Consider the following 23,506-nt stretch of genomic DNA (forward strand, 5'->3'; position numbering starts at 1 on the left):
CAGTGCTTAATTGAACAAGGAATGTTTGACCACTTTGTGTCTTGACTACATCATTAAATATGACGATCAAAGTTTTCTCGAAAAGAGAATATAAATTATATGTGTACAGATTTATGGGTTCAGTTATATTTAATGAAAGAACTAGGTGTGTGCAGTTTTTTTAATGGTTTCTTTCTGGGCTCTTTTGCGCCATTGAGCTCTTGTCGCAATTCATACTGTGCCTTTCAGACTAAAAACATTTTGTTTGTTTGTTTGTTTTGCCAGAGACATATAATACTGGTCTCTTTTTAGCTAGCTGCTAAGTGGGCCAATGGACATTGTTGAAGGCCGCATTTTGATCTTTAATGGTTCACTTTTTACAAATTGTGACTTACTTAAATGGAGAGTTGTCTCATTGCCACTCATACCACATCTTCTTATATTATATGTCTCTGGTTTTGCTGAGCATGTACTGGATTTGTCGTTTTTCTTTGATGTGGTGTTCGTTTTTATATGTATGTGCAATCATTTCCAGAACCGTAATCTATTGATAAGCACGTGTTGGTGAAATACACTGTATACTCGACATAATATGTGGTATGATTGCAAGCCAACTTTCCTTTATGACGCTGGGACAAATACGTGTACAATTACAGGCTACCGGTCGGCCTTCAACATTGAACATAATTAACCCGCACAATAGAGAAAAACCAGACGAAAGATATCAAAAGGAAAATCAATTCTCACAAATCGAAAATAATGGCAAAGAACAAAAACAGCGAAAAAAGACAACAGTATACAAACCTTGAGATATGTTATCATACAAACTCTTAAATACTAGTAATTCATTTTTCAGATGATTTTGATGAAATCAGAAAACAGGATAACAACCATTTGAAATGTGTTATATACACTGACACTGTATGCTCACACATTTATATACACTGACACGTTATGCGTTATGGGCTTTGTTCGTTGTTGGAGGTCATACGGTGACCTAAATTTGTAGATTTCTGTCATTTGATCTCTTGTGGAGAGTTGTCTAATATGCAATTAAACAAAATCTTCCTTCATATGTTTTATATTTTTAATCTTAATCGAAATATTTTTTAAATCGTGTTTTTTATTTTTGTTTTGACTTCTTAAATCATACGAACTTTCATTTAAAACATTTTGATACAGCTGCATGCATTTTCTATTAAAGATAAAAAAATTAAAAAAAATATAAAAAATCATAGTAAAGGTGAGGTGGACGGAAAATTTTACAATTTTAGAAAGCGGCCTAAACCCACCAAAAGGAATGCACGCTAAAGCAAAAAGTTTTAAATTCTTCAGGACATTTGGTTTTAATACTTCAATAAGATTATATCAATTCAATTCAATTCAATTCGGGTATGAACCAGGAACTGAATCACACAGTAAAGAAAACTTGTTTATTTAAGTTGACAAGTATCTAAAGGAGTGTATCAAAGTGATTTAAAAGGACATCACGTAATATTCTTTAAAGGGATCATATTTTCAAACCACTCCTTCCAACCGTATTTGCTTTAAACAAGGAAGTTTCGAACCCTATAAACACTTTAAATATAATTACAAAAATTATACCAATTTATACAAGCCAGCAGTTTCAAGTTATATGTGCCTGTCCCAAGTCAGGAGCCTGTAATTCAGTTGTTGTCGTTTGTTTATGTGTTAAATATTGTTTTTCGTTCATTTTTTTACATAAATAAGGCCGTTAGTTTCCTCGTTTGAATTGTTTTACATTGTCTTATCAGGGCCTTTTATAGCTGACTATGCGGTATGGGCTTTGCTCATTGTTAAAGGCCGCACGGTGACCTATAGTTGTTAATGCCTGTGTCATTTTGGTCTTTTGTTGATAGTTGTCTCATTGGCAATCATACCACATCTTCTTTTTTATAAGTATATTTTACTATTATTGCTTTTTTTCTCTTTTTTTTTAAACACGTTATTTACATGCAGATGTACATTTACCATTCGGCAATTCTCGGTAGATTCCGCCGAGTTGAGACGAATGGCACATTTACCATTCGGCAATTCTCGGTAGATTCCGCCGAGTTGAGACGAATGGCACATTTACCATTCGGCAATTCTCGGTAGATTCCGCCGAGTTGAGACGAATGGCACATTTACCATTCGGCAATTCTCGGTAGAATTCGCCGAGTTGAGACGAATGGCACATTTACCTGAATGAACAGTAAAACCTTAGTTACCACAAACATAATCTGTATGAAATTACTCAAAAATCTTAGAATTTACAAACGTTTCATTATACACTTTATGTATATAATAATTTTAAAAGCATATATAAGAGTATTTGCGATTAAAAGCTTCGTACAACGTGTTTTAGAGTTCAAATCATTGGGTGTCAATGGTAAAAAGATCTCTTTTTTTTTCTTGATAACATGGAAACAAAAAGTTTTTTATGTTATGATGTATAAACCATATGGGCCGTAAATGCAGACCGGCATGAAGAGGATATGTGAGGTGAGGTGAGTGTATAAACCATATAAGAGAAAAACAAGTTTACTTTTTAAAGAAAAAAGAAAAATCACAATATTCTATAGATCGAAGACAAAAAAAAAGCAATAAATTAAAGCTAATATAAAAAAGAAGATGTGGTATGATTGCCAATGAGACAACTATCCACAAAAGACCAAAATGACACAAACATTAACAATTATAGGTCACCGTACGGCCTTCAACAATGAGCAAAGCCCATACCGCATATAGTCAGCTATAAAAGGCCCGATAATACAATGTAAAACAAGTCAAGCGAGAAAACTAACGGCCTTATTTATTTAAAAAAATGAACGAAAAACAAATATGTAACACATAAACAAATGACAACCACTGAATTACAGGCTCCTGACTTGGGACAGGCACATATATAAATAATGTGGCGGGGTTAAACATGTTAGCGGGATCCCAACCCTCCCCTAACCTGGGACAGTGGTATAACAGTACAACATAAGAACGAACTATAAAAATCAGTTGAAAAAGGCTTAACTCATCAGATAGACAAAAAATAAAAATGGACGTGGCCGGGTACTTATACATCCCGACACAAAAAGACACAATGAACAGATCTGAGAGTACTCGTAGTTATCTGACAGCTAGTTCAAAGCCATCAACAACTAATAACAAAATCATGCTTCTAACACCATTTGAAATAATTCTGAGGACGTCCAAAAATTTCCATTAAGTATTTGTTCATGAAGATGCCACATCGATCTATTCCGGAATCAAATTTGAGTTTTGTGAACTTGTCTATGTTATCTCCGTATGTGTCTTTTATGATGTCCACTATCCCAGGAATATCTGTGTGACGTTTGGCCCAGTGTGGTCTTATTTTCTCTTGACGGAATTTGTGAACAAACTGAAATTCCAAAATAAAATATATACTTGTTACCGTTATTAAAAAAAAATATAAGACATACTGGAAGTGACCATTAAATAGTTTTAAAATTCAATTTGGTTTGGTTATTCTGCTGTTCTTTTCGAGGTCTACTGATGGAATTGAAGTGGGCGAATCTCGCTCCTGCCGTTTTAAATTATTAGCTTACGGTTTTTTAAATATTTTTTAAGCTGTGGCTCCGTTTTATACATCTTACACAGACAAACAAACGCTCACGTTAGCTTTGGTATTCCTGTCGGGCGGTTGATAGCCAGGAATGACCATGCATCATGTAAAGACTTTGTTTACTTAGAGCATGTCACAATGTGTCATTGAAAGTCGTATACTTTCAACTATAGATGTCTTTTTTGTTTAATTAATTTTATAACATTGTAATTTTAAGATAAGGCGAATCTCCGCCATGTTTTTTTAGTTTGTTTATGCTTTATTTTTTTTCATACTTTAAAAGTTTTGACTTCATAATTTGAATAAATTTCAGATGCCGATCCTGAGAATTTTAAGAAGGTGTGTCCACTTTGAAAAGAGGCTTGTCCCAGTCTGACCTTTTCGATTTTCACGTGATTCTAAAAAAAAAAGCAAATTAATATTCAAAAGTAAAATCACAAAAATACTGAACTCAGAGGAAAATCAATTTGGAAAGTCCATAATCACATGGCAAAATCAAAAAACAAAACGCATCAAAAACGAATGAACAAGAACTGTCATATTCCTGACTTGGTACAGGCATTTTCAAATGTAGAAAATGGTGGATTAAACCTGTTTCTATAGCGCTAACCCTCTCACTTTAATAACAGTCTCATCAAATTCCGTTACATTTACATGATGCGTTAAATAAACAGTCACAATCAATAAAATAGTCAAAATATGGGAACATCAGTCATCATCGTATAACAACTTAACAGGACACAACAACATCTACTATCTACGAACACATGGATTGATTTGAGTGTCTGACGTCAGAAAAATTATATACGTCACATAAATTTGTCGTTCAATGTGCATACAATAGTTATCCAAAGTACCTGGATTATAAACAATTTTAAATTTTACATAGGCAATGAGCGCAGACAGGGTTAAAAAATCAAAAGTATGTAAGAATAAATTACAGAAATCAAACTAGTCCAAAAGTTATACATAGAATTTATGAGAATCCAAAACTTTTAAAAGGAACAATTTAACAGGACACAAAAACCTATCCACGAACACATGGATCTACTTGAGTGTCCGACGTCAGAAAAATTATACACGTCACATAAATTTGTCGTTCAATGTGCATACAAACAATTTTAAAATTTACATAGGCAATGTACGCATACAGGGTTAAAAAATCAAAAGTATGTAAGAATAAATTACAGAAATAGACCGAGATTCAAACTAGTCCAAAAATTATACATAGAATATATGAGAATCCAAAACCCCGCGTTACCTCAACTTCATCCGCAGATATAAACTTGTGAATCTTTTTGAAAGTTAAGAATCTAAAGTCTATGGGTAATCTCATTGTTCATAAACCAAAAAGATATAACTTGTTATTGTTTTATGATGTTTTAAACTTATGACAACGTTTTGGTGTGTGATTTTTGAATATATTACCCGAATGCAATAGATTCTAAAACGGCGAAATTCAGTTAAAGGAAATGTTTCAACTTACGTCTGCTGCTGTGTCATAAAATCCAAACTGTGTGGGCGGAGCTAGGAAGTCAATCACCATAGAACGGCCAGAATCGTCGTCTTGCTTAATCTCGTTGTTCCCAAAACACAACAAACAGTCCATGTTTTGGAGAAATCTCGGCAAAAAAGCGTTTAGAGGTGACGAACCCATAGTTTTAATCTGACGTTCCACCTTTTCTGTCATGAACTATGAAATAGAGAAAATAATCATCACATATACATAGAACTTCACATTTTCACATCCATGTTATTTTTATTTTGCTCCACTATTTACAACAGTGTATGCACACATTCTATGGTTTTTAATCGATCTATCAATGTGTTTTTTGCAAAGAACTCGATTTAGGTACTACATGTATCATTCTAGTTTAAGGAATCACCATGGTTGTATGTCTGCAAATTGTAGCCGTTTCTTATTTTTTTTTAATTCATATTAACCATAACGAAACTGTGTCGCAAGTTTCAAACAATTAGAACTAAACGCAACGGATGTCTTTGGTGTAGAAAATAGATTGAATATAAAGCATACATTAATCTTACCTGAAATGCTCTAAATGGTCGTGAAAACTGGTTATCAATGTTAAGTACAAATGCTGCACTGGTTTCTGAGCCGTGTTTTGGTATATTCAGGGTAGGAAAGGCATCCACTAAATAATGGTAACTAATAGACGGAAGTTCCTTTGCTATAGCTAAAGCTCCCTGAAATAAGTTATATATATAAATTGGTTAGATACTGAAATATGCAATTAACGCACAAAACTAGTAAAACTGACATAAAAGATCTCAGTGATTGATTTCAAACTTTAATCAACAAAAACTGTGGTGGATTTATACAAGTTCTTCTTGTTTCCGAATCTCGTGTTTTTTTTTATTATACAATTGTAATTTGTGGCACACTTTTGAAACAATCAAATATTGTTTAAACTAAATAAAATGTGGTAGTTTCTTACATCAGGCCAATTAAAACAGTATGTGTTTTTCCTTTTTCGCCCTACCTACTCTATGTTTTAAGTTAAGAAACAGCCTACCCTAAAGTATTTTTTGTCATTTTGCTATAAGCACTGTTTAAGTCAGAATTACGCTCCCATAGACTCGGTGTGAAAAAAAAATCCCTTCCTACCTACCCTTTTGTTTTCAAAGAAGTAAAAGGAAACACACATATCATTTTATTTTGTCCTTATGAAAGAATTCTATTATAGTCAAAGTTTTCACTTGCCTTTCCACGGAGAATTCCAGTTATGTTTCCACCAGAAAGAGATCCGCCAGTTGGTAAAAACCCGGGACCTTTAATAGTATAACCATCTGGTACACTGTCAACTAAAACAATTGTTCTGAAAATAAACCAAAAAATTAATAAAAAGAAAGCAACAATCAAATTCAGACATTACGATTGAATAAAGACTGTATTGCACGTAAGTTTAATTTGTTCTTAAAAAATACAATTGACACTGCAGAATGATCTATACTTTGTTACATGCGAAACATATATTCTGGCATGCAGAATGTCTATTTATGAAAAGAATAATCGCTGTTATATTATCAAGTATCATTCTAATTATGTTATCGACCATGATAAAATCAAAAGTGTGGACACAGATCAGTGTGGATGGCAATGTTTTTATTTGAGATAATGATTACAAACTATTATTATTGCCATTCGTCATCGTTCATCATCCGTTTAATTGAATATGAACTTAGGAAACACTGGATTATCAGACTTAAGGTGGTATGGGTGTCTTTCGCCATCTTGGATTGTAAAAAACAGAGAACCTAAGGTCCATATTTTCTATCAAGTAAGGAAAATTTGATGCAGGAATGCAATATTTAATGTGAATTTTCATTCAAAAGAATCCATTTATAAGAATATAACTTAAAAATATTAAATTTTTACAAGTGTAGATTATTTTTGGTTGTTTTTTGAATATTTTCAAATTGGCATTTTAAGGGGAGGTAACTATAAAACAGTGCATTTTCTGAAGGACTCTACATGAAATTTTCCTATTTTGTCTTTTAGCCGGAAAAAACGTACGGTGACCCTATCTTTTCTTTTGATATTCTAAAAGCATTGTCTGAAAGCTATCTTTTTCTAATTTATTATACGATTCTATCATTTTGTTTAGTTTCTATTCCCAAAATGGTGCTTTTTCCTGTATAATCCATTCAAAATTTGTCATTTTGTCACAACCTGTAGCTTGAGAAAATGCGCGGTGACCTATCATTTTTATAATATTTTTGAACATGTATCAATAGATACTACATTTTGACAAAGTATGAACAAATTCTATCATTTTTATTTTAGACTCCCATACCACCTTAAGTATTTACCTTAGCCATACGAGGTCTCTTCCGACTCTCCACGAATCAAGAACTGTGTTATTATGAAGAAAGACCTTTTCTTCCTCTTGTGTGACGGAATTGAATGGGTACCACGATATTTCTGTCAAAAAGTGTGACGTCACAGTTTCTCTGAGATTCGTTTGATTATAGAACAAATCTTCTAAAGGTACGAACTGATTCTGTACTTTGGCAATTAGAGTTCCATTCACTTGGATTGTGATGTCATACATTATTCCCATCATCCCTAAATTACACATGAGAGCTTTCATTAATTCTGTGTGACTCTCAATGGTAAATCTACGCAGACGACCACGGGCATCCATAAGCCTCAGTTCTACAACATAGCCACTCCAAGTCGGAGCATTCCAAGTTGATCCCTAAAAAAAATCAGTCAAAAGAACAATATTAAAATCGATTCGTTTATGTCAATTTAAATTCATTTATTTGAGTCAAGACAAATTATACCATAGAGGGGTAACATATCTCTCCGGTTTCATTCCAACTTATGTGAGAGATGGCTCTTCCTTGTGCTTTTATTGTATCAATATAAACAGGTGGACTATCTGTCAAAACTCGTTACCTAAAGGCAGCAACCATTTAGTTATCTGGGTGGGATTGGGGGAGGCTATAGATTTATTTTCTGTGCAACTTTTTCATAAACAATTGATTTCTTTCAATTTTAGCATTACATATAGTGGCAGCTGAAGGTGAAACAAACATTATTTTTTTTCTCAGGGTCATTAACAAATTATTCGATTTTCTCCAAAAATTGGAAAAACCCATTTGTTTCCCCAAAAAAGTTCATAGCAACCCCCCAAAAAAAAATTCCAATGGTTGTTGCCTTAGATGGATTGGGCTAAAAAAAAATTACAGGCAATCTATTTTTCAACTGTTTTAAGTACTTATAGAGTTTTGGCTTTCAACCATTTGGCTTTGAGCGTTCCTGCATGAAATTTATAACGTGTTGTTTTCATTTTTTTACATTGCAACACTTTCATTTTGAAATACGTCTATCCATCTCAATTGTTGCGCATAAACGAGGAATAAGAAATAAAGTGGTAAACAGTGATTAAGGTATATAACTCTTTACATCGGTAATGCGTTTGTACAAGCGAATTTCATCATTGTCTTTTTTAATCGCACTTGTGTGAAAAAAAAGTAAAATACTTTTTGTAAGTTAGATTCTTAGAATATGTTCATCAGAAAGGGTTGACATAAACACACCAGTGATTTTTGTAGAGTTGTGCCCCCTAACTTTGGACTAAATTGTCGTTTTATCAAACCTACATGTGTAGACAATGCCAACATTCCACCAACGGTTTCGTTTACATTGAGTGGTTGTGATAACATTGATAAACCATTCTTCACTAGGAAATCGTTTAAATCATATTCATAGACACCAGTTATAGCTGTGACTGTGTAATATGGCCTCACTTGGTTCTGAAAAGATATGTTACTTTATTTCATAGAATAACTTATCAAAACACACAATAGAGTTTAATGTTCAGTGAGTGAATTACCCAATGAAATAACAATAATAAAAGTGAACAGTAGTGTTGATCAATATAAAAAGCCAATACTGAAAACCAACTTATTTTCGCGTTTATCCCTTTCTAGTCTTGTTTGAATTTCGCAATTTTTTAATTTAATTGACGCAGTAAAATATCTCAATTAACATATTATCGTTATTTTTCTACACGCAAAACATAATTGGTTTATCGTAATCTTTAATTGTATAAATCCTACAAATTCGTATCGGTATTTTGTTTTCTAACCGCTCAGATAAAGCGCAATGTACGATGTTAAAACGTTGAAGAATTAGCTACTGTGGGTTGAGAAAATATGTATTGATTCATTTGGTTGGCTTAGTCTTCTTACAAGCCTGTAGAAAATTTATACTTCGTTTTAAAACATTTAAATTCGTTGTACACCTTTACACACGAAATGAATGAAATTTGTATTCAGCGAAAAATTATGAATCTACAGAATGTAATAATATAATAAAGTTTATTTATTTAAGGTGGCTCACCCCAATAGTGACCCCCGGTAGATTTTTTTTATTTTCACATATTCTGTAGATTTTTTCATGCTGAATCCAAAAATGCAAAGAAAAAAGGGGGTCACCAGGCTCGTTTTCCCCTCAAATTGAAGCGAAATGTGCGATTTTGACCCTATTTCCAAACATGTCCATCCTATTAGCAACAACGGTTACATCAAATTCTAAAACTTTTAAAACCAAGTCCGTATGATTTTTATGTGAAAAAACATTAGAATTTGAAATGTAAACCTTTCCTTTGGTTGTTTTTGACTTAAAAATCCTTTTATTTTCAGATTTATGTCTAAATTATGCATTTTCTAATTTTAGTTTAAGGCAAAAAATATTGATTTAATCGATTTTTTGTAAAAGTTTCCCGGTAGATTTTTTTTAAAAACAGTTATGTCAAAGCTATGAACTTTTGGAGCATTTTAAGGTAAAAAAAAATGGGGGTCACCAGGCTTTTAAAAAAGTTACGAACTTTTGTTTAACCCCTCTACCCCATACGGTCTGATTTCAATGTACTCCATTAATTACTTAATTGTGAATTTTATATTGATGGCTTTAATAAAATTATGTTTGTAATTATATCAATTAACGATGGCTGAATATAAATGTGGTTATCGTATGACTGTTTGTTATCAAAAAGCGAAATTTTGATTATTTTGGTGAAATACGGTAATTTTGTCTGGCGCGAGTTGCTTCCCTCTAATTTGGCGCCATTATCGGACCAGAGGAATTTCAAGGTCGCCCTAGCCGAGTAGCACACTAAATTGATGAATACGACCATGTAAATGCATAACAGACATTGTGGCGAATATACAACGATGAAGGTAGAGTTATTACATAAGAAAACATAGATTTAGATATATTAGGCAGCCAAATGTTATCAGTATCACGAAAAATACAAACTTGGGGGTTGTCTCAAAATACTCGCTACTGTTGAAAATCACTGCGGCTGAAACCTTGCACGGGCTCAATTTCTGTTCCATGTTTAATCGTTATAGCTGGTATCTTATTTATGTGTTTATTTTAGTATTTTTACCCTTTACTGACAAGTTGTAAACATGTCTGGCCAGTTTTGAAAAATATCCGTGTGCAAACGACCGAACAAGAGAGGATGACATCTACTATGAACTTAATGAAGTATCATTTTTACGCTACCGTTAGTGTCAATGAATTAGTCTTTTCTATTAATCATTTGTAATATCTAATTTCGTAGCCAAGCAAGGGTCACATGTATGTGGGATACCCCATAACTTCCCTGGACAGTTCCTACTCCATAGCCCCAACTATATTTCCCTTCCTTTTTACTCTAAAATTTTCTCCTCTTACTTCAATACTTCAATACTTCCATCTCCTTGCTCCAATACAAAATTGAAATGACAAAATGTATTTCCAAGATAACCCTTTTCTCTGATCCCTCATTCCCCTGTCTCCTTACCCCTGTCCATCCCGCAAGGGGTTTGATTGACTTGTTTGTTTTCTTGAGAATACAACATTGGCCTAATTTGTAAATGATAACCCCTACAGTAGGAGGCAATACATCTTATTGAAGGTTTGTCTTGATCAATCACAATTTGTTTACCATAACTTGTGAATAGTATTTTTTAATAAATACAAAATTTGTGTATCCTATATTCCAAACAAGGTACAAAAAGCCTCCGCATAATTTTTTCATGAGGACTGAGTTGCTTGCATTTTCAAATTTGAAGGCAGCCGAACAGCAAGAAGTCTTTATTCAATCTATAGAAACAAAATCACTATTTACACTTGTTGTGCATGTACTTATATTTTGTTTGCTCATTATTGATCACCACAAATTCTTCATTATTTTTACACCATACGGCATAGCAGCAGCTAGGGTATTAAGTTTTACCCTTGCATTGTCAGTCTTACTCTTATCAAACTTGCATGTACGTCCCAAATTTGGTTTCTGTTCTCTAACTTCAGTTTGCCTCTACCAATGTTATTAAACTAATACACAATTAATGCATATATATGCTTGTTACCAACAAACACACATGCGTATCAAGTTTGAATTTTTGGTGGGGTAGCTTTTACTTTTCTAGAGTTATGCTCCTTTACAAATTGAAAAATTGCTAAATTTTTGTTCCTTTCTTTAACACAAGTTTGCTCCATCTAATATAAATGTTCTGAAACTTATATGCAATGCTTGGGCCAAAATTAAAAATATGTTTGTTTCACCCGGCCCACCCGGGTCAAAAATAAGCCCCCAGGTCAAAAAATTATTTTCCACAAATAAATCGAAATTATTTTTTTCCTGAAAATAATTTGTTTCCATTTTTGGAAAGTGCTTGAAAACAGAAGGATTGATAATCTAAATAAATAAGCACAAACAACTGATGAGTGGCCTGGACTGGACAAGTCAAACCATTCATGTGACCATGCTATGACAATCACATCCAGTTAAAAAAAAAAAGAAAAAAAAAAGAACCTGCCTTCCTGGTCTGTTTACAAAGGGTAGCCCTGGGGGAGGGGAAACAGACATTCTTTTAAATGTGGCCTTACTACAACAAAACTCAGATCAAGTACAAATTTGGGTGGTGTCACTCTTTTCATTCTTTATATATATGCAAGCGGCTGCTCATCTGTGTCCCATGGACACATTCCCCATTATGAATTAGTCTACATCTATATGCTTTTGAATGTCAAAAATTGTTGATTTTCTGACAGAATTACTCTTATATTTAATTTCAGGTTGCAAGTACATTTGTACATGTACATGCAAATGGAAGGAGTGATCTTGGAATGTTCAACTTTACTTGGAAACTATTGGCAAAGTACTGACAGAATTTTATGAGAAGTCAGTATCATCTAGTCTTGCAACCGGAAACTATGTGGAAAGTGCTGAAACTTAAGAACAACATTCTACATGTATATGCAATATGTGTTGCCACAACCCACTTGAGGAGCTAAGATCAACTATAAATTGAAGCTACATGTATATGCTTTAGTGCTGTCAAAATCCTTAAAAAAAATCCAATCAAAAGGACCTACTTCACCTAACTGTCCCAATGATGAATACAGATCATATATATATATATTGAGTCTTTTAAAAAAAAAAAAGTGAAGGAGAATAAAAATAATGGAAATATAGAGCTGATCAGCTAATGATTGTACATGTACATGATGTATAAATGGCAACAATACTTACATGTAAACTAGTACATTGAAATTAACAATATTAATAAATGTTTTATAAATTTGATCTCATAGACATTTGAGGAATACAATCAATAACATTTCAAAAATTTTATTTAGTTGAGCCTTTTTTTTTACGCCCGTTTTCAGTACTTATTATGGTATACCATTGACTGTCCGTCGTCAACATGTTGACATATACTCAAAAATTATAAATACTAAGAGGTACATGTGGTAGATAAACTATTTGTGTGCAATAATTTACAATTATGTCAATTGTCATTGACCATATAATCATTTGTATGGTTCATTGGTCAACAGTATGCTCTTTTAATATGCTATATTGTGTAATCAATAGGTCATCTTCATGTATTTTTGGTGTATGAAATGATTATTAAATGTATTATAACAAATTAAAATATCAAATAAGAGGATATGATTGTAAATGAGACACAAGAGACCAAATAACACAGAAATAACTATACATGTAGGTCACCATTAGGACTTCAACAATGAGTAAAACCTATATTCTGCATAGTTGGTTTTTAAGGCCTTGCCCTTGAAATGACAAATGAACAATTTAAAAAAATTCAAATGAGAAAACTAATGGGTGATTTTATGTCCAAATAATGAACGAAAAAATAAATGTTGGTCTTGTAAGGTTTATCTGAACTTGACTTCATTTTCATGGATTTGTCTGTTTCTTGAATTCTGAATATGTTTCAAAATATTTGGTTGATGGGATGATTGTTAGAGAGTCCGACATATGCTACGGGCTCATTGGTTGATTATATTGCAAATAACTGAAGCCAGCCCCGCTTTAGCAGTCAGTCCCCACATTGTCACTGGAGAAATAAAATAAGAAGAAAAAAATGGTATAAGAAAAAAAAAATTGAATCATAATTTCCTGTCGATATGCACAACTACATAGGCCCTTATTATCTACAAAGGTTTCATGAAATCCTGTTGGGCGGTGTGAGAGGAGTTGTGATGACAAGAAACAAGACTTAAGGACGGGTCAAAAACATTGTACCCTGTTCAACTTGGTTGCGTGGGGTATAAAAATAGGAAGATGGGGTATCATTGTTTATGAGGCAACTCTTCACCAGAGACCAATTTACATAGAAGATAACAATTTTGTCCCCGTACGATTACCAAAAACCCATATACCACATAGTCAAACAATTAAAAGTTCCAAAAATTCCTTTTTTTATATATTGCACATAATGGAAAATTTAATTTGTGCATACTGAATGGTCACTGGCAAATATTTCAAGCATAATACGGATGCAAATTCAACATACAGACAAGTATCAATTATGAAAGTTATGCAAAGTAAGAGGAGCTAGATATATGGACTGCCATAAGAAAATGAATGGACAATTATCATGATTATGCTTGGTGCATGTATGATCATGTATAGGCAAAATTCCCCCTTTTGACCCTACGAGGCTTCGTAAGTATACATTCAGCTGTATGAACACTCTGTCTAAGCAAGGAATTATCTGTCAGATTAGTCATATTTCTATGTTAACCATACGATATGAAAAAAGCAGATGTGGTATGATCGCCAATGAAACAACTATCCACCAAAGATCAAATTTAAAATTCAATATTTTAAATAAAAAACATCATCTCCTTTTATCATCACGCATAGATCGATGATTAGTTTGCCACGGTAAGATCAAACCAGTGTTCACAAACAAAATTGTCATTCACATTTTTTGCCGCAATGTCATCACTCCACTATATTTTTTTTAATCAAGAACTTTCCTTATTATATATAATTAGCTTACCTTTTAAAAAAGCATGTCAAAAATTAAGATAGAAGTTAAAGTTTAATTGCCAACATCACCGGCTAATATAGCGTTCCTGTGTACTGCGGAGTTTTAAAATTACCATCCCAACTTTTCCTGAACCTAGTAGTAGTATAGATTTTTTTATATATACAGTCTTGAGTAGTGTTTGTGACTGCCCGACACGCTGCTGGTGTTCCTAGCAAAATCTCGACATGGTGAAACCAAAAATTTGGCGGTCCTCCGCAAAGCATGCAGTATTGAGGAATTATATCATAGGTCGGAGTGACTAGGCCAGTCCCGATTACTTTTAACAGTGGTGAATCCAGGGAGAGGGTTCCAGGGGTTGGATCCCCCCTTTTTTGGACGATCAATGCTTTTTTGAATGGGGAAATATAGTTGGAACATCCCCCTTTTTTGTCCTGGATTGGGAACCCCCTTTTAAAATGGCTGGATCGGCCCCGATTGATCAATTTTCATCTTCATGAAAAAGCGGAAAACAGCAAATTATTAAAATGTCATTTTATTTCTGCAGGAAAACAAATAATCATTTTAGTGAAATAAGTTGCTGGATCCATTAGTCTATTATAATAACACTTGCTCTGATTCAATTACTTAAGTTTTAAAGCTGATGTTTCTTTTTTTGGCACTGGCTATTGTTACATCGGTAATGCGATCATATTGAAAGACGACATGAAACTACACAACATGTTCCAACCAAAATATTGCTGTTCCCATCGTACATTGCTGTTTTTCATGTAACAATAACGATATATGTAACCGTAGTTATTGTTGCATTCGTTATTAATCAGGTCCTTACCCAACCATGCATTCCGGCATTTAGTCTCCAATGTAACAATAATATTTTTATTATTGTTACATTTCCATATGTAACCGTAGCCAGTGCCTTCTTTTTTTTTAATTTGAACTCGGTTGACATATTGATGGTGACATCCCATTAGTCCGACAACCATTATTCCGACATCCCATTACTCCGACAGCCCACTATTCCGACAGCCCATTATTCCGACAACCCATTACTCCGACAGCCCATTATTCCGACAATGCGTTTTTCTTATGTGTATTGGTAAATTTTCTTTAAAAAGACCAATTCCGTTCTTTATGATATGTGTGGTTGTCCGTCTTGATTACAATTATTTTTCCACGCGGGATAGTTGTCTCAGTATATTGGAGTTAATACACATGCTTATGGCAACTGCTCAGTTTTTACCCTCGTCCCAAATTTGTTTTAAGTGTGAAGGTACTTTATCTATCTTAATATTTCGTTGTGTGTGTGTCCACTACCGGTCTGTGCTGTCCTAGTTCGCTATTGTTTTCGCATGTGTGTCTCGTTCTACCTTCTTTATAAAAAGAAGATGTGGTATGATTGCAAATGACAAAACCATCCACAAGAGACCAACATGACACAGACATTAACAACTATAGATCTCTGTACGGCCTTCAACAATGAACAAAGCCCATACCGCATAATCAGCTATAAAAGGCCCCGATATGACAATGTAAAACAATTCAAACGATAAAACTAACGGCCTTATTTGTAAAACAAATGAACGGAAAACAAATATGTAACACATAAACGACAACCACTGAATAACAGGCTCCTGACTTGGGACAGGCACATGCATAAATAATGTGCGGGGGGGGGGGGGGGGGGGGGGGTAAACGGGGGATCTCAACCCTCCCCTAACCTGGGACAGTGGAAAAACAGTTCAACATAAGAACGAACTATAAAAATCAGTTGAAAAAGGCTTAACTCATCAGATGGATAAACATACACATGAATGTGACCAGGAACTTTTACATCCTGATAACAAAAAGACACTAGGAACATATCTAAGAGTATTCGCAGTTATCTGAAAGCACTGTAGTTCAAAGCCACTAACAACTAATAAAAAAATCATACATCTAAGACTTAGCTAGATCTTCGTATCCCCCTTTTCGCGTATCAGGGGAGTGATGTTTCCCCCACTATTATAACTACATATTAAATAAATATATTAGAGTTTGATAACACTACCCGCCCTCTTTGGTCGCAATACTTTCTCTCCTTGTATCACTGATCTGATTTTTTTAAAATTAATTTTGTTGCCAAAATATGCAGTCAACGCATTTTGACTGCTCAATTAAAATGAGTGCAGTAATAAACTAGTAAAAAATCTTAAGACAATGTGTGACATTCTTGTCCTGATTGTGTCTTTGTCATTTTGTCTAATTTTAAAAATTTTACATTATGTGTTTTGTTGGAAACTTGACAGTTATTTTTCATTTAAAGAATGTTTTCAAGAAGAAGACAAATATTTAGATATTATTGATTTTAAGAAAGGTAGGTCATATGTTAATTCACAATCGGTGCTCTTCCATTACATTTAGAATTGAAAATGCTCGATACTAAAAAAATCGTTTTGTACAGCTGATAAAGTTGAGGATGGGAGTCATTTTTCAATCGAATGCTCACTTCATAATAATTTGAGGGAGGAACTCTTTCACCATATTTCTAGCACATGTAAGAACTTTAAAAAGTACGATAAATATGATAAATTTTGTTAACACAAGAACACTTTACTATTTAGGGGGGAGGGGGAATGATGAATACATTCAATATGTTAGTTCTTTTGAATTATGATACATGTCTTGATACTGACTGTTATTTGATATCAATGTGTAAGTTGTTTTTTTCTATTTTGTCTTGGCTCCGATTGTGACCGAGGCTTAAAGTGCTATTAAGATAATTATATCATGTTAGTATTGTAATGTCTTAATGTCATGAATGTTGACCCAATCATCAGATCGCCGCTTCGAAAAAGTGGGGATAGACTGTGTTACATCTGTCTGTCCGTCCGTCTAACCGTCCATCCGTCAGTTCGTCCCATAAATATTTTCGTTGCATCTTTTCATGAACTCTATTACAAGGATTTCTGAAAGGTTTATTGAAGTCGGCTATGGCATGTGATACGTTTTTAAATTCATTTCTCATGTGACAGCAGAGTTGAAAATTATCGTCACATTATTTCTAAAATTTGATTTCAAGATTTATATAAGTCAGTTATACTGTGTGATGCTTTTTTCAGATTCACAACTAAAATACTTCCTGTCTACCGAAATGTTTGGGCGGGATGTCATCAATAGCTCGTACCATCAATGGTTGTTCTTGGTTTATATGCTCTTTAAGATCCTTAAATTTGGAAAATGACATATTCTTTTCTGTTGTATTCTATATACAGATTTCGAATTGAGTATATATAGAAAGTATGCGAACTACCCTAGCCTTATGTTATATATTATACAATTACTGTCTTTTGATGAGATAAATATGCGGTTTTATTGACTTTTGAAAAAATGATATTCACTGAGGCCGACGGCCAAAGTGAATATCGGTTTTTCAAAAGTCAAATAAACCCCATATTTACCGAAACAAATTAAAAGACAGTTATCGTTATATTCCGAGAGAAGAACATGTATTTAAGGAATAACATACATGTATATACCAAAACAAATTTTACATGAAAAATCTAACCATAACGTTGCATGTAAAAGCGCGTGACGTTTAGCGTGGTGAATAACACTTTCTCAGGTGAATATGCTTTTTGATTCAAAATCAAATTCATATAGAGAAACCTACTAAAATAACACCAATATGGAATAAACGAGGTTATTTCTTAAAATAGGTTATTACATATCTAAAAGTAATAATACAGACATACACATTTTATTTTACCCTGATACCGTAAGTGTCGGACTTGTGGGTTGTCGGAGTTTTGGGCTGTCGGAGCAATGGGTTGTCGGACTATTGGGTTGTCGGACCAATGAGCTGTCGGACTAATGGGCTGTCGGAATAATGGCGTGTAACCGTGTTCAGGAACTCATGGAATTGTGATACGAGAAAATTTATCAGAAGATTTTCGTGCTAATTTTTTGATAAGGTAAACAAATCTTTAAATGAAAATGTTAGGTGTGCCTGTCAAGTATTAAATCTTTTAGAAAATTGGCATGTTAATATTTGTTTAGGGGAAAATAAAAATATATTTATAAACTATAATTATCAAAAATGTTTGCAGTGTAGAAATATATCGCGTAATCGTGAATAAACTCCTAAAAATACTTGGAAATACAGAGATTTATGACAGAAACAAACTGTTATAAAACGTCAAACGGATAGCTTGAAAATGAACCCGCCCCGACGCCTTTAAAGCATACGTAACGGGTTTTACCTGTCAGTTTTGAAAGCTGTACGATGACATGCAGTTGTTTACATCGCTATCATTTGTTTACAGTTATTCATTGCGTCATTGGCAAACAAATTTCAAAAGTAAATCTCGAAGACATCATTTAATTCAACCGGTATTTAAGTGAATTCAAAATATGGTACGAACGGACTCAAGGGGCGACCGTGTAAGATGATAATGCGTTTTTGGAGCGAAGCGGTACCGTCGACGTCATACATGTGACTTTGTCAGTATTTATATATTCTTTTTATTTTCAAATGTTATGCTTAAATCATGTATATTTCTCTCCTTTTAGACTCTTATGCAAAAAATGAAGAAAGCACTCTGAATTTCTGACCGTTCGTATTTCCTGTTTTGAATAACGTTTTGTACACTTGTTTACATCGTCAAGGGTGCTTTCATACACGCCCGCGTTCCAAGGTCGTCGAAGCTATTTTTGAGAAGACCCCTGAAAGCGACCGTTTCCAAGGCACTCGTCGTAAGAAACATGCGTCAAAATATGCGCATTGTTAAAGGGCCGAGCCACCTTAATTACAAGTTTGATCGTTTATATCAATATACAATGTTATTTCCATTGTTTTATGCAATGAAGGTCTATATATAATAGTAATGCTGCAGCTGATTTAATAAGTTTATGTAAATAAATCGAAAAAAAACCTTCGGTTTCTTTATAGTACAATCTGAATAAAATTTGGATCTATTATCATTTTCATTCGTATAGTTCTGGACATAATGTTCAATTTCATGATGCTTGATGTATAGGGAAAACGGAATTATTACATTTTCCCAGCATTAGGTTGGCCTTTTGTGTACCCAAGACAGGGCGAAGGAAGTCAACTTAAGAACGCTGTGATTGGATGTATTAAAGGGTACAAGTTATTTTTTTATTTATCTATTAATAACTGCAGTGTGTATATTTACAATATAAATTTTAGAATCTATTGAAATATTTTCTAGTGAATTATTCGAAAATGTTGCATAATTAGTAAAGGTTGAATCAAGTGCATTTGGTTACTATGCAATTATTCTAAAAATAGTAAAATCACGTGAAGGCCGCGTGGAGTCTGCATGCACAAAGCGTGATAGATATTGTTCGGAACCAAATTGCGTTCTGAAATTCTCTTGACTTTTTATTACTTTAACATATTCCCAATCATTTATTTATTTAGTATATTGATATATAATATAATAAAGCCTGACGAAAGTTCATTCTGTTGTTTCGGGATTGTTCTTAAATACTCGGATACATCGGGATTTTTTAATCTCTAAATTCTGAAAATCAAGTGAAGGCTGCTTGGAGTTTGCATGCAGCAAAAAAAGTGAAACCTTTGGGGGAACAACGTAAAAGTAGCATGTTCTGACAGAATATTAGACTTAAGTGAAATGTTTTTGACATCTCTTTTGAAAAAGGTCAAAATGGCTGCGATATGGACACAGCAAAATTTGAAAAGTGAACCATTTACGGCCTTCAACAATGAGAAAATCAAATGCATTATATTTAGTTAGAATTTGTTGAAAAAATATGAAAAGTGAAGCATTTACGGGCTTCAACAATGAGCGAAACCAAATACATTATATTTAGAAGTTGCTTTAAAAAATATGTAAAATGAAGCATTTTCGACCTTCACCAATGAGCTAATAGCAACTGTTGCCTAAAGAGTGTTTCAATGGAAGTTGCGAATTTCTGTATTCTTCCCATTATGATGTCATTGGTCTGTATTCTTTATTTTTGTTTAATTATTTTGTTAAAATTTCTTTATACTTTACCACCCTATTAGCCTTTATTTTTTATATTGGGGTATAAAAGCGTATAGTATGCATTTACAGTTTAAGATGCCATAAATAAATTAATATAATTTCTGACACTATAAATTCTGTTAATAAGATATTTATTTAGGCGCTCCATATAAATAACATGATAAGAATCAATCAAGTTCATATGGACAGGTTACTCGGACATTTTTCTATAAATAGAGAATCAGGTGAAAGCTGCATGGGTTCTTATTATAGGACATTAATCACGACCAGGTCAAAAATGTTGCATAATTAGTAAAGGTTGAATCAAGTGCATTTGGTTACTATGCAATTATTCTAAAAATAGTAAAATCACGTGAAGGCCGCGTGGAGTCTGCATGCACAAAGCGTGATAGATATTGTTCGGAACCAAATTGCGTTCTGAAATTCTCTTGACTTTTTATTACTTTAACATATTCCCAATCATTTATTTATTTAATATATTGATATATAATTTAATATCCTTACAGGTTTGTGAAGTTCCATGTCCGGGCCATCGTGACGCTTGAGGGCTCGAACGTCCATCATTATATGACCTTCGTCGGGGTATAACGGTGACCTAGTGTGTCCGGCACCCGTTGCGCGTACATGAATACCTGTCATAGAGGCAGCTTTTATCACTCGTGCTACTTCCCAGATAGTTGCTGGTTTAACATAAAACAAATTGTCAATAACTATGGTTTTATCCCAGTTGATAAATTGTCGTATATGAATTCGAGGTCCTCTCTGACCGATCAAATATTCCAACAAACTCAGCTGACTTCTCATCCTCTTGTAAACTTCTGAAAAATTTCAATGGTGTTTTTATGTTGATTGTATTGTGTATATTAAAGTTTTATATATTCATGACTATTAATAACTTGACAACTGTAAAGAAAAAAAAAAAAGGGGAGAAACATACATGTACAAAAGTGTATTCAAACTCACAAGTCGAAAACCAACTGACAACTTATTTTTCAGTGAAGGCAGCCGTGTAGAAATTCTTGGAAATTTCTCCCGTTGACAAACGAAATGTTAAAATTTATAATGGATAGCACTCGCACTATCATTTCCTATGTGCACTGGATCGTTAAATTGAGGTCAGGCCTTGAAGGCATAAAACTTTGCTCAGTGCTCGGAGCACAAAAATCATGCTCGAAACATGAAATCCAGCAATTTGATTGCTTGGTTTTCGAGTCTGAGTACAAAAATCATGCTCGAAAGTTTTATGACCATGAGGCCTGGACTCCAACTTTACCAAAAACTACCTTCAACAAATACTCTAACCTGAAGCAGGACAGACGGACGAACGAGTGCATGAAAGAACGAAAGAACGAAAAGTCAGACTAACTAATGAACCAACGTACATGTACAATTAGATTAGCAAAAGGGACACACAGGCCGAAAAACATTATGCCCCTATTTGGAGCATAAAATAAAACTGAATATGGGAATGATTGTGTTAAAAAGACGTAAAAATAACCCGACCAAAGAGCAAAAAATGAAATAGTTTTGAAATTAGGTGGTGAAGTCATCATGGTCATAAAGGGATAGGTAACAACAGCAATACGAGAAAGGAAAGAGCTAATTAAGAAATCTTGAACAATCATTAATTTTGATTGCTCGAAAAATTGATGCAGACATAATGAAGAGCTGTTGGTGACCTTCTGCTGTTGTTTTTATTCTATAGTTGGGTTGTTGTCTCTTTGACACATTCCCCACTTCCATTTTCCATTCTCAATTTTAGACATAGTGTCTAACAACAAATGATTTTGGACATCAACATTACATATCAAGGTGTATAGAATCTAAAATATGGGTTTATAATGTATTGTCAAACAGGATAAACAAAATCGTCTTCTTCGGACTTATTCCTCTTAATAGGTGGTTAAGGATAAAAAAGGATAAAATGTGAAAAAATATTAAATGAAAACTAATTACAATGTATAACACAACGAGAGGAATTAAATGTATGAAGATGATATAAATATTGTATTTCTGTCTAAATGAAAAAGAAATGCATTTTACATGAGGTGAAACAAGGGGGGGTCTTGATTCCGAAATCCCGGGCTTAAAAACACGCAATCACAAGGTCCCGAATTTAAATACATATAATGCCCGACATCCCGAAATTCGGAAAAAGAATTTCCGGATCCCGAAAGGGTCAATCCCGAAATCCCGAGCTTAAAAACACCCGATCCCGGAGTCCCAATAAAGGTCTAATCCCCCTCTTATATGTACAATTAAGCTTACCATTGCTTCTTGAAATTTCGTCCATCTCGGCAACATTGTCCCCTGCAGCTCTACGATGTCTTGCGTGTTCATCTTTGTTTAGTTCAATCCCTGATACAAGTAGAATAAATGAAAACAAAAACACAAATTTAAATGCTTCCATATTGTATCTCTTATTTTCAGAATCTATTTTGTAAAACAAGTCTGTATAGGTTGATCTTCTAAAAACCACGAACGATAACTCGAATTAGGAGCTCTTTAGCAAACAACCTGACAATCGACTCCCGTTTTTTTCTACAACTTTTCTGTGCATAAATTAAATGGTATATGATTCATTTTTATATAGTTTAAATCACAAGATCATTAAATCCGGTTCTAAGGTGCTTGTTATAATGTTTTACATTTAAAAGACAACGTATAGAGACCAAACTTCCTGGTGCTGTCGTGACCGTATCACGTATACGAACCAGGAAGTACAGAATCAAAGTACTAGTATATTAAGAGGCCTTTAAACTGACATTTAAATTTTTTTCACAATTGTACAACAGTCTTAGATCAAAAGTGTTTCACCTGTCGGAAATTCCCTTATTATTTCATATAAAACACAGATCAACCGAAGATAACGCTTGTCAAATAAACTCATCATAGATACCAGGACTTTTAGTATTTGCGCCAGACGCGCTTTTCGTCTACAAAAGACTCGTCAGTGACGCTCGAATCTAAAAAAAGTAAAAAGGGCCAAATAAAGTACGAAGTTGAAGAGCAAACTTGAACATGTTGAAATATTTTTTCATTAATTATAGAAATGTCCACAGTTTCTTGCAAAAATTATGAAAAT

The 23,506-nt window shown here is 33.7% G+C and overlaps 2 protein-coding genes across 2 annotated transcripts; both read right to left on the bottom strand.

Annotated features, from left to right (window-relative positions):
- Positions 1-3,154: 3,154 nt before the first annotated feature.
- Positions 3,155-5,787, bottom strand: LOC134727937 (uncharacterized). The gene is made up of 3 exons (XM_063592334.1): positions 5,627-5,787; positions 5,067-5,273; positions 3,155-3,376 (listed from the first exon to the last, which is right to left on the bottom strand). Exons 2-3 carry the CDS (start codon positions 5,268-5,270, stop codon positions 3,155-3,157), a joined length of 426 nt encoding a protein of 141 aa, XP_063448404.1. The 5' UTR covers positions 5,271-5,273; positions 5,627-5,787.
- A 476-nt stretch (positions 5,788-6,263) lies between these two features.
- LOC134727938 (uncharacterized) lies at positions 6,264-23,129 on the bottom strand. The gene is made up of 5 exons (XM_063592335.1): positions 22,690-23,129; positions 20,926-21,239; positions 8,711-8,863; positions 7,412-7,800; positions 6,264-6,417 (listed from the first exon to the last, which is right to left on the bottom strand). The coding sequence occupies exons 1-5, from the start codon at positions 22,829-22,831 to the stop codon at positions 6,264-6,266; spliced, it is 1,152 nt and encodes a 383-aa protein (XP_063448405.1). The 5' UTR covers positions 22,832-23,129.
- Positions 23,130-23,506: the final 377 nt, after the last annotated feature.

Source organism: Mytilus trossulus, chromosome 8, assembly GCF_036588685.1.
Source record: "Mytilus trossulus isolate FHL-02 chromosome 8, PNRI_Mtr1.1.1.hap1, whole genome shotgun sequence".
NCBI lineage: Eukaryota > Metazoa > Mollusca > Bivalvia > Mytilida > Mytilidae > Mytilus > Mytilus trossulus.

Excerpts from the sequence above, each read along its gene's own strand:
- LOC134727938 (XM_063592335.1), bottom strand. The coding sequence starts at position 22,831 with ATGGAAGCATTTAAATTTGTGTTTTTGTTTTCATTTATTCTACTTGTA. Across the intron at positions 21,240-22,689 it reads CGAAATTTCAAGAAGCAATG|AAGTTTACAAGAGGATGAGA; the intron begins GTAAGCTTAATT and ends GAAATTTTTCAG. Across the intron at positions 7,801-8,710 it reads TGTTGGCATTGTCTACACAT|GGATCAACTTGGAATGCTCC; the intron begins GTAGGTTTGATA and ends GATTTTTTTTAG.
- LOC134727937 (XM_063592334.1), bottom strand. The coding sequence starts at position 5,270 with ATGACAGAAAAGGTGGAACGTCAGATTAAAACTATGGGTTCGTCACCT. Across the intron at positions 3,377-5,066 it reads TTTATGACACAGCAGCAGAC|TTTGTTCACAAATTCCGTCA; the intron begins GTAAGTTGAAAC and ends TTGGAATTTCAG.